The sequence below is a fragment of the Lutzomyia longipalpis genome, chromosome 1, assembly GCF_024334085.1.
Source record: "Lutzomyia longipalpis isolate SR_M1_2022 chromosome 1, ASM2433408v1".
NCBI classification, from domain to species: domain Eukaryota; kingdom Metazoa; phylum Arthropoda; class Insecta; order Diptera; family Psychodidae; genus Lutzomyia; species Lutzomyia longipalpis.
In genome coordinates, this window is record NC_074707.1 from 24,632,112 (window position 1) to 24,644,516 (window position 12,405).

The 12,405-nt window shown below is 33.8% G+C and overlaps 1 protein-coding gene across 7 annotated transcripts in view; it reads right to left on the minus strand.

Annotated features, from left to right (window-relative positions):
• The window catches only part of LOC129797398 (microtubule-associated protein Jupiter), a 47,632-nt gene that overhangs the window by 11,023 nt on the left and 24,204 nt on the right, over positions 1-12,405 (minus strand). For 2 of the 7 annotated variants that reach the window (XM_055839896.1, XM_055839894.1), the window contains exons 1-2: positions 9,344-9,580; positions 8,391-8,570 (exon numbers count right to left, since the gene is read on the minus strand). The exons of 3 other annotated variants lie outside the window; for them this stretch is intronic. In XM_055839896.1, coding sequence (XP_055695871.1) covers positions 8,391-8,452 — 62 coding nt within the window. In that variant the 5' untranslated portion in view covers positions 8,453-8,570; positions 9,344-9,580. Of the gene's footprint in view, positions 1-8,390; positions 8,571-9,343; positions 9,589-12,405 lie in introns of those variants that run through there. 2 more of the 7 variants (XM_055839899.1, XM_055839897.1) reach the window with 2 other exon arrangements.

Below are 12,405 nucleotides of genomic sequence, written 5' to 3' on the forward strand. Positions count from 1 at the left end.
TTCCCCTAAAAACACATTTAAAAGTTTTAAAACTTTTAGTATTACACCACCAATAAGGTCAAATCAATGAAATATGAGAATTAAATTAAAAAGGTCATCTCTCCATGTTTTTTTTGTGAAAATGGTCACATAAATTGAATGCAGTGAATGAGAAAAAAATTAGTTTGTACTTAAAGTGTGCAATTAAGCAATATGTTCATTGATTTCGGCAAAACTTTAATTGGAAAATTAACTGTACACCGTGTTTTATTGATTGCCAATTGCAGATTGTGTGGTCATCTCTCGTATAGCTTTGTTTCCGTTAATTCTCTTTTCTCTAAAAGAATACTCCATGTGTTATTCATTAAGTGCCACACATAATACATAATACGTCATGTTGTGTCCCAATCACTCTTCGCAATCCGTGAAAAATTTATGAATCAACTGCGCACGGCATGACCAAGAGAGAGATCTGTTAGAAATCACAGACTTGTCGTGAAGATGCTGACACTTTTATCTTCCTAGCACACCTAATGTTGGAGTGAAAATAAAATTTCAATTCAATTTTCCTAAAATGTACTATTTGAAATTTCCTGTATTTTTATTTATTTCAAATTGACGATAAAAATTCATTCGATACAAAAAAAAATGTGAAAGATTCAATGGCTACATCATGCAAGAGTTAAGGAATAATTATAAAAACATACAAAAGAAATAAAATGATGCATGTGAGATATGATTTGAAGAAGATCGGCCTTCCTGACTCTTCATTTTTAATGCTTTTGTTCCATAAAAATATGTTTAAAGAAACAAATGGAAAACAAAACATTGTGGCCTTCAACCTCGGATTGAATCTTCTTTGCACAGATATGCAATCATAGTTGTAATTTGCAAGCATGGAGATTGCATGTGATATTTTCTACATTTCCCTTGCAACTACCAATTTTGTGTCATCTATTAGTATGAGGTAACAATATTGTCACCTCGTTTTCCTCTCTTGAATCATCAAAAACATCTTGTCACAGTAAAAATCACTCATGCACATCAATTACATTGTTGAGATTGTCTCTTGTAAAATTATAGAGGGATGAATATTGAAAGAATAAAAAAAAAATGAAACACTTGTGTGACAAACAAGTACAAGTACCTCTCTCTAAACTAATTAGTCGTATGAATTTCATAATCCAACTAACTTTTCATTTCCTCAGTCTCTCCTTCTTTCTTAAACAAAAAAATAAATAAAAACACGCACTGTAAATTGCGGCAAGAGATTGATGAACACGCGCCAAGAGAGAGAAAGATATGACAAATCTAACATCTTAAACCATATAGCAATGTTCCCATTTTGTGATTCTTATATTTATTTCACTGAGAGAATTTATTCACCGTGAAAGAAATTTGCGTGTTCCACCGGTGAGGACTAATAAATTGTCTTCTTTTTATCACTCTGATATTTTTTGTGTATATGTGCAACTTTTTCCCCGTGTGATTTTCTGCGAATTTCTTTTCTTGCGATGTCTATCAGCAGAAAAAAAAGTAAAGAGGGAAAGAATTATATACTGCTGAAATTGTCCTTGCACACAGGTTAATCTTAATCATCACGCATTCTTTGTCGTTTTTTGTGTAATTACAACTTCCAACCAAATTGTTCTCAATAGCAGTCATCATCGTCTCCAACATCGTGTCAATGGAAAGATAATGGTGTATTCTGTGTGCAGAAACACGAGCCCCCGATCTTCTTATACCTCTACCACATGTGTGACACACTCTTGTGCACTTTACTGTGACGACGGAAATCACGGCCTAGTGAATATTTAATTTCATACGTGCTTCAAAACGATCTTCCACCTCTTTATACATTACGTATGTAGGTATATATTCATTAAATGATCACATACAGATTAAGAAAGAAAAGAAAAAAACTGTCACTGCACAAGTGTACACACAAAAAACAATTAAATAAAATACACTTGTGGACATTTTGTGATGATCATAGATGATAAGAAAATGAGAAATTGTAAATTTTAATAGTGAGATTCCTCAATTATGTTTAAGATCAAACTAGGTAACATCCACCACATAGCAAGATTCTTGTTGATTACAGAAATATAATACAACAAAACGATAATCACTTCCGAGAAATTTTATACAATTTTATGTGCCACACACAGTGGCCTTATATTGAAAGGCACCAGTGCAATCGAAAGAGGAAAACATTTTTCTGAATGAATAAAATTTTCTACTAATATACATTAAAATTTTATCAGTTACAGGTGAAAGCGCACATGCTTTTTTTTCCTAAATGCACAATTTGAGCTCTTTCGTATACCACCTAACTAAATGTTCGAGTATTTCAGTTACTTTTCACGTTAGAGTGCAAAAACCACGAGCATATTAAAAGATATAAAATTACCCATCAGATGATATCGATGAAATTTTTGCACCATTCCAACATAAACATTATTGCCTTATTGCTCCGTCTAATGGGAAAATACCACCAACGTTAAACATTTTTATAGTTTATTTTACTATTGTAGTTAAATCGATCAAACTATAGTTTTCCAGTAAATATTTGAGGGCAGAGATTTGGATTCTTCCACAGCTATACAATAACCAAGGAAATTATACTACATACTGGGTAAATAATTTTGATAAAATGGGGAGTTGAGCAAAAACAACAATCATCTTATGAAAGCGGACTAGATAAATAATCAAAAAGGTTAATCAAGTAATTCCCTTTAATACTCTGGTGTTATTTATTTTAATTAAGTTAAACTAAAAATTTAGTAGAAAAAGAAAATAAAATTGTAAATTCAAATAAAAACATGCAAATACTACAGTCAAAATGCCTTGGTTTCTGTTGAACAATTCTTATTTATATGCACAGTGAATGATTTTTTAATAAATGTTTTCATATTTTAATTCATAAATCTAAATCTTCTCCTCTGCCTCTTCTTTTATTGCACATATTATAACACTATCGATCGTTATGCTCAATGAATATTCTACTACCTCTTTCTCCACCAAGTTTTTTTTTATTAACTTCTCTCATGGCATACAGAAAAAAAATTCATTAAAAAAATTTCCTTTCTCAGCTGTGCAATTATGGAGAGAGATTCTTATTATTGTTTAGTGCACAAAAATCCCTGCGAAAGACCGTTATAACGCTAACCAAACACAATTGCTAATAGGTATAAAAACCAACATTATTTCACCCAAGAGAGAATGGAAAAAAAACTATTCTTTCATTTTTCATACAGACATCTTTTGACCATATTTTCTCCTCTATCTAAATACTCTCCACCTCAAGTCATCCTCCTGGGTAAATAATTAGAAAATAACTTTTATTTGACATGAGTTTGAGCAATTACTCTTGCACGATGGCGAATAAAAAAATCACTAAACAATATAATTTTTTTTCTCTTCAATTTTGTGGCTTTTTGCTTCCTCAAATATATATATGTAGAATTCCTGCGGAAAAAGGTGGACACTTACAAAAATTTTGGAGGGTCATTGCCACAATACGTGGAGGGAACTCTGAATGGAGCGAAGTGAGTGAATGTAGTGGAAAATGACTTGTGAGGCCACCTAATGGTACTTCCTGGCCAACACCCAGGCCATACTCTATCAAATTTACGCTGTATGGATGGAAAAAATAAAAAAAAGGATAAAATATCTCCCTAAAATGTATGTATATGTGAAATTTTCCTCACATTGAAAATTTCTGTACATATGTACATATATATTACACACGTTACATAAACAAAATAGTCATGGGGCAAAGACCTTGCTTCCTTCTCGTCTATACTGTGCTCTCTACACAAGCGCATAAAAAGCACTTCTTTAAACACGTGGTACCTTCATATGTACAGAAATACAACATTAATAGATTGCAAAGGGAATTTCAATTGCGACAGACTTGGTGAGTTGAACCACATGCAAAACATTTTCTTCCTATTTACCAACGTCGCATATTTATTCAGAGAAAACGCCAAGCTCGATAAAATTCCACCATGCTCTTTTTTCCCAAAAAAAAAAGAAAATTTCATACTGATGAAGATCGATGGCATTTCCATTGAGACACAATCAATAAGCCTTCGGTTGTCGCCATAGAAGAAATGGCAGAAAAAAAGAAACACGTATAGCATTTTAGTGAGACAATCAATGCGATTTGCTTAAATTCCCAGTTACATTTTACAGCATATCCCAAATATTGACCCAAAACACGCAAATTTCATTCCGTCGAACTCGTAGATTTCAAGAGGATTTGATAGGTATCTAGTAACAGCATTTGTATATAAATAGATATTATATCGTGTATCGATTTCTCACAGGAGACATTAAACATAATTGCTGTTGTATATAAATCTGAAATTGTTCTTTTTTGACGTAGCTCTTTTCTCCATTTGGTTATCCATTTTAGGGAAATTTTTCTACTCATGAAAACTTTTTTTTAGCAAAATGCTAAATCGAAATTCGCAAGAAATAACAATATTTTATCCATCTTTCGATTTTTAGAATATTCACAAGTTTCCGTTTCAAATTAAACATTTAAAATAACATTAAATACTCACATAAATGATTCATAAAATATTTTATGCGAGTTCACAGAGAGAAAGATAAAACAAAAGCTGTATGAGAAAAAAAAAGTTTGTTAACATTCCATTGAAAAAATTCGCTCAAATCAATCAATCAATTTTACACCTCGAGACAGATAACACAATCAAATTCTTTACCAAAAAGTCCACAAAAGTCGTGCCTTTTTTTTTAATTTCAAAAACAATAAATCCGAGGGCAAAAGAAGGTGCAAGAGAATGGTCAACAAATAAAAAGTTTACAGAGTGAAATAAATCATGAAGAATAAAATCAATCTCGTTGGTTACAAAAATTTAATGGTGGTAGAAAGGGAAGTGATTTATAAATAAAAATTCCCCCCATTTGGGGTCACACCTCGAAAAATTGCAATTAATGACGGGGAAAAAAGAGAAACAGGAATCATTTCACCATTTTAAATGACTTTCTTTTGTAACATGTCTCTCCCATGAAAATTTCCCTCTCAGTCTCAATCAATGTAACAATATCCACCACACAGAGGCAATTGGTTAAATTGCAGCACTCTTTTTGCTGCCTCATCTGTGATCAAAATTTACCTTTTTCCTTAGTGCATTCATTTAACACAAAAAAAGTGTGTAAAATTTGATTGAATAACATCGAATACAATTCCCCCTCCTCTCAATCTGCATTTTCACAATCCACCATAAAATTTTCACAAAATGAATACAATTCGCTAAATGAAAACGTATTGATCCATACAAAATCTATTGATGGTGCATTTTCATCCGAAACCTCCTCTCCTTTTACTAACTCAACACACATGACTGCATTTGCGGTGATGAATGGAAAACTCCGTGGTAAGTGAAAATATTTTGGGTGAAAATACTTTAATGTAATTTTATTTTCCAATAGCAGTCAAAGCTCCCGCAGACAGAAGAAAATGTACTGGTAAGCTGACCAAGCTTACGAGAGCTGTGTTTCTTTCAGTGTACCAATTTTGTGAGAGCAAAATAGAACGCAAATTAGTTTAAAAACGCGCAAAGTCGGGAAAAGTAGAAAAGTCATACTCTAAGAAATCTTTAGAAGGCCATATCTCGAGAACGGATCCATAGATTTTCATAAATTTTTTTTTGTTTGAAAGGTCTTGAAGTCAGATATAACATATCGAAAAATGAGAAAAATTTATGTCGCCATTTTCGAAAAATTCGAGTTCGAAATTTTCGAAAACATTATTTTCGAGTTTAGCGCCTCTTGCGGTCAATTCTCGAAGTTGCAATGTTCTAGACATTTGTAGGGTTTCACGAAACCTTTCATTTGCGCTTGAGTTGATCGAAATCGGACTTGTAGAACTCGAGATATGACATACCAACTTTGGAGGGCTATATCTCGAGAACGGATCCATAGATTTTCTTCATTTTTGGCATGGAGCTAGATAATATGGTCAGCTATAACATATCAAAAAATGAAGAAAATTTATGTCGCCGTTGTCGAGATATTCATCGAAAACTCATCGAAAATTTTGTTTTTGATTTTTGGCCCCCTAGCGGTCACATTTGAAACTTTGGATGTTCTAGAGAGTTGTAGGGTTTGTTGAGAGCTTTCATTTGAGTCCGGGTTGATCAAAATCGGTTAAGCCGTTTTCGAGTTATGGTCGATTTTCGATGAAAAATTGTGGCGGCCATATTGACTAAACGGCTTGACCGATTTTCGAAAATGTGGTATCGTTGGAAAGGTATTGATGTCCCCTACAACATATAAAAATTTCAGATTTTTAGCTATTACAGGGGCTGAGATATAGCGAAAACAAAATTTTGAGGTTATCCAAAATGGCGGACGGAGGGGAGGGGGGTAAAATTTGACGTCATAATCGGATGTCTTCCAGTCGATATTTAAACTTTGCCGTTTACCGCAAGTCTCTATCTATCACCGTTCTCTCGCAATTTAGGGTTATACTCCGGCCGGCCGGAAAAAAAAATTTTTTGGCGCATACGTTTTTTGGAATGTGGGGACCCTAATTCGTGCTCATCCCAAGTTTGAGCCCGATCTGACGACTTTCGATTTTGCTCGGTACACAAATGCTGTGTCTGAAAGAAACACAGCTAAAACCTCTAAAAATCACAGTTAAAAAGTAAAGCAAGAAATCCCCGAGAATATTTTTACTTTCAACTCCCATTTTCTTTTTATATAACACCCTCTTTTTTTCTGAGAACCTTTCCAATGTGATTCTTCTCGGTTCGGTTCAATGGAACACACCAAGGAGAAAAGTGAATAAACGTGATTATGGTTCTAATTATTGTCGTTTGAGACACGCGTGGCAAAAAAGAAAATTTCAATGGGGGAGTGAAGGAAGGCGTCCCCTTCCTGAAACCAAAAAAAAATATTATACCAAAATCTTTCACCAACCACATTATGACCTCACCTTAAAAATTCATCATATATCATATACTGTGTATGCTTTTCCTGAAACAACGCCTCAAATTATGGGAATTATGTACACAACGAATTGAGAAGGAAAATGGTGCATTTTCCCTATTTTGTGAAGAAACATAAATTTGGACATTAAATGCGTTGGACGTGGGTGGTTACGGAAATTAAAATGAAAAATTCAGTTAAGGGTAGTAATCCAATTAAGGATTAATGTAGTTGAAAAAAATGGTATAGCAAGTGCAGAACAGAAAAATCTGTTGCTATAAAAAAGATCTGAATCGTTCCTTTTTCTCCAATGATACGCCGTAATTATGTTTCAAATTCCTTCTTTTTACTAAATAAGTTTTTTAAAAAGAATCGTGAAATATATATTTTTTTTTTACACAAAAGTACTAAACAAATCCTTTAGCAAATACTTTAGTTTTCTCAATCTTCCATGTCTCGAATTTCGTCAATTGAGCATTAAATAAGAGCTCACGAAAATCATATTAAACCTTCGAAAGAACCATGATTTTTCTCTACAAGCCTTTAGCGGGTGAGAATTTTTATTATAATATGGAACTAGGGTGTCCCACATTACTTCTTAACTAGACTTTTCGTAAAAATCGCACGCAATGTTATTTATTAAGTTAAATGAAATAGTGTTGATGCTAATCGACCCTGATTTTCCTCTCAATTTTTTTCTCTTACAAACTTTATCGAATTTCTCACCGTTTCGTAGTATGGAAACTCCGACAAAAAAGGGATTTCACATGTATTACATTTAGAGGTCAATCTCTCATTACGCCGCCGAGACAGCAAAATTCCCTCTTATTGTATTAAAGGAGAATAATTATTTATTCTCTGCACATTGGTTTTCCTTCGCAAGAACACACCCTTCTTCATTCTTTTGCAAATTCTTATATGCAATTGTACTGTTCTTGAGTTTTTTTTTTCGTAGGTATATACCACATTACTAGATGGTCATCAATCTAAGACATTATATTGCAATATGTATGTACATTAGAAGCAACAACATATACTGTTTTGTCTCTAAAGTCATTTTTCATGCCATTTTCTCATTAATAGACTTGTGTGATCCAATATTGTCTGAAAGATTGATCTCGAATACAATAAAGTGCCAGCATTGCAAAATCTCTATGTACATCAAGTGAGGAAAATTAATCAGAACGTGCGCAGAGTACCTCACACGCCACCACAAATTAACTATTTATTAATTTTTGAGATGGATCGTAAGTGGAATTGGGTTAATTTCCTCGCTGGCTAATCACTTGAGCACAAAAAAGTAGGAGAATAAAAAAAAACTCAAGAATTCTTCTCTCAAGCACATCGAATAAATCCATTTTGATAAGATATACCCGTCATAAGAACAAATCATTCATTTTCTACAGTTTATGAAAAACTGGTAAAGAATTTGTTAAAAATCTCACCTCTTTTTCGTATTCCCAACATTGTACAGTTCAACATGCTTGAAAGTTGCGTATGTTGCCATTTTCACTGATGACTTTTTCTTACTCTCTTTTATAGATCAACGAGAAATTTATCTTCCGAAAACCAATATCACAAATTTCTTCAAATTATTGCTTGAAACACGTGGAAATTTTATTGTCCTGCATACAAGAAAGAATTTTATTAAATTTTTCAACTTCTTTCTTCTTATTAGAATAAATGCACTGCATTATGAAAAATCCCAGTAGACGATTAAATATTCCGTTTTTGTACTTTTGGCATAAACTTGGCAGAAGCCACGAGGATGCTACACTGCTGCGAATAACAATTTCAAATGTAGTGTAGGTCCGAAATCTCTGCAGCATCATACTGTGTATGTGACTAGGTTAAACGAAAGTCAATTTTAAGGGCACAAGCGTCTCGCGGGAATAAATGAACTTTTATTATCCTTGAAACATTGAGCGGCATCTGAAAGCTCGAGTACCATAATAAAAGGAAGAAAGAAAAGATAGAACGGGAAGAATCGGGAGTACATCGAGTGAAACGAATGAGAATTAATCAATATAGGAAACCCGCGCCGTAGACTGCACCATTCTTCCGGCAAGGACTTCAGTGCGTCACTCGGAATACCATTGAGGATTCTCACTCTTCTCAAAAAATATATAAATATCCATCTCAGGTAGTTTAGAAAGCACAGATTATGACACTTTCAATGGCGTCCTTTCAAGGACTAAAAGCAGACACTACATTGACTTCGCATAGGAATGTCCAAGGAATCAGCTGATTTTTTTTTGCAAGTCCGAACAAAGGTTCCATCTTAAGGAACGCATAAATTTCTTCACCAGTCTACAAAAACTCTACTATATATTTAATCATCCACTGGGCTCAAATTACAATGCAGGTGAAATAAACATTTTAAATTCTTTTCACAAACCGGAAAAAATATTTCTGCTTATCTCAAATTTTTCCACACTCACGAACTAAACAAGAAAACTAAAAATTTATTTGTTTGTCGACTTGTTACTTTTTTTCGAACTGAAAACTCTCTGGAAAACTTTTGCGGGAGATTTAGAAAAATTGAGTGACTTTTTTAACTTGGATTTTGTCTAAAATCAACAAAAAATGAAATGTGTGCAATTACAGTTGATACCACAACGAAGCCGTGAGCTTGACTGGAGTGCTTCCAATGGCCGCGGGCATATTTATACCGCGCACTTCCACATTACAGAGACCTCGGTGGAAATGGTGAGAGAAAGAAGAGTGTATGGTGCTCGTCTCTATGCTTGGCAATGGGTATAAAATTCACTTGTTGTATAGCAGAAGAGAGCTCTCATTTCTCTCACGACCACTTCCTCTTTCGCTCAGCTGGAGCTGCATTTCCCCATCGAGTCCCCAAGCGCGGTGAGCATTGGTCAGAAAAGAGGGGAATATTTACTGTGAGAGAGAGACTTGGAGCACAGAGAGAGAACGACGCCAATATGATGCTTCTCTGATGCGCAACCAACAACATCGGGTCATTATCATAAAAGTCCCGGTGCGGCAGCAACAACCATACGCGCACTTTGTGCATTCTAGCCACTTCCTCGCCGGAACGGAAAGAGGTAGACAGAAACCCCCACTGGCTATCAGAAGAAGATTGGGAAAATCTTAAAACACTCCAGTAGAAATTAATCTGTGCTGGAGGAGCCATGACATGAGAACATGCACCGAGGAGGCAACATAAATTGCAACCATTTTTGCACTCTCAGTTGCTCTATGACGCTGAATTGTGAGATTCATGCTGATTCAAGAAACTCATGCACATTTTCGAGGACAATGAGATCTTTTTTTTTTCTTCAACCACCACTTGTTTAATTTAAACAACAAAAATCCACTGACATTAAACACTCAACCGCTGTGTTTGCTTATGTATCCTAAGAAAACAGCCACCTCATAGTGCCAATTTGAGCATAGCAGACAAAAAGCGACGACCATTTTAGAATTACTCATTACTCTTTTAACATTTATGTACTACAATTAGATGTTATAACATAGCAAAAGACGATAATAGAAGCAACAAAAGAAAGGCTCTTGCCTCCTAATTATATTTTCTTTAATCATAAGGGAGTAGGGAACAAAGAGATTTCTATTTCAAATTAAACAAATTACATACAATGATTTTATTTATAAATAAGTACCTGAATGTATTTACCTATATTTTTGTAAAAAAAAGGTAATAACAATATGAAAAATTCAACTTGTGCATTTTTTTGCCAGTTGGTATTTTTTTTTTTTAAATCAGCCATATAATAAACAAAATAAGTATAAAATTATCTTAAAACTGTTTGTTTTGGATTCATTAAGTCAAAACGATGATTCAATAATGCATCAGACATAAACAAGGGGATTTACATTACAAATGAAATATTATACCAAAAAAATGAATCAAGTTCCATAAATATTTCACAAATCAAAAAAAAAGAGATAGAAATCGCATCATTTTTCACTTGACACTAAAAGATGAATTAATAAATAAATTTCGGAAATATCTCTGAAAGAATCAACTGTGGAGTTTCATTGAATGCTTTTAATTTCTCTCTCATGAAATTTGAGATATGCCAGACACAATATGGAGGCGCCTGGTACTTGCACTTTTTTCCCACACCTCAATTTGCAATATATTTTCTACTGGGCTTTTACCACACCTCTCATTCAACTCTTTCACCATAGGCAGATGTAAAACAGGAATTCTGCGAATAGGTACTTTGTGTTTTTTTTCTCACTGGTGAAAGAATGAAAAAACGACGATGGAAAATTCTCAATTCACAATTTGAGGAGAAAATTATATGAACAAATTTGCAAAATAGACGAAGAAATTATGAAAGAAAAAAAAAAACTATGAATGGAACAATGGATGATAAGCACGAGCCATTGAGTGCAATTGGTGGTTTTAGAGAGCCCTTCACTTTGTACAATTTATGTAGAATGTGCAATTCAACATTTTGCAGAAGTTTTTGTTTTGACTCCTGCTTTTAGCAGAATATATATGTATATATGGCAGAAAGTTAATCTGGACGCTGCATCTCCTCGTCAGACCTTTCTTCAACATCTCAAATATAAAAGAAAGGAAACTCTTTTGAAGTTTTGAGATTATCATTGAAATGGATGGTGAGTGACAATATTTTCCCCTGAACTTCATTACACAGATAAAATAAATTCGTAAAAAGTTCGTCAAATTTCTTGTGAGGTTCGTGAATTTCCCATGCATTTATATGGGGAAGTTCACCTCCAGGTTCGTAAAATTGGGTTTCAGCTCCTTTTGGAGGTAAAAGTTCGTAAGAATCCACCTCCAAAGTTCGTAATTCTCATTTTACCTCCAAAGTGTGTCATTTTCACCTCCAAGTTTGTAGAAGGTTTGTAATTCGTTCTGAGAGGTTTCGAGCAGTTTTTTTTCTCTTTTTAACCTACAGAAATCTTATGAATCCATCCCGCTTGTACTAAGCAAATTGAAAAATTCGGTTTGTTAGAGTTTGATTGCGGATCTCTTCCCAAGATTATCAAGCCCTGGACAATCCTCTCAGAGAAAAATGATTCCGAAATATATGTTTTTTTTGTAAAATTGGCATGAGAAGTTTGAATGAGGGTCAGTGACGTCACCGAAAATTTCAGCTTTGAATTTTTGTGAAACAATCGATAGGTGTCGCTACTTGTAAGGCACAATAAAATGGATCCTTGGTGATTACATATTGGAAAATATTTTGCATTTTTTTTTCATGGCAATGTAAGCTCAATTAGAACCAGAGCTAGAACCATTTAATAAATCATAGAATATCTAAAAAAAATATATTTGGTTAATATTTCAACATAGATGAAACTTGAGTTTCATAGTCATCTCAAAAAGTATGTCGCAACCCTTCAAAATTAGTTTCTGTCAAAGGAATTCGCGACGACATGTCGTAAGACAATTCATAAATTTTCCTTTTTTGAGATTGGAGTAATCTGCGTTTATACCAATTT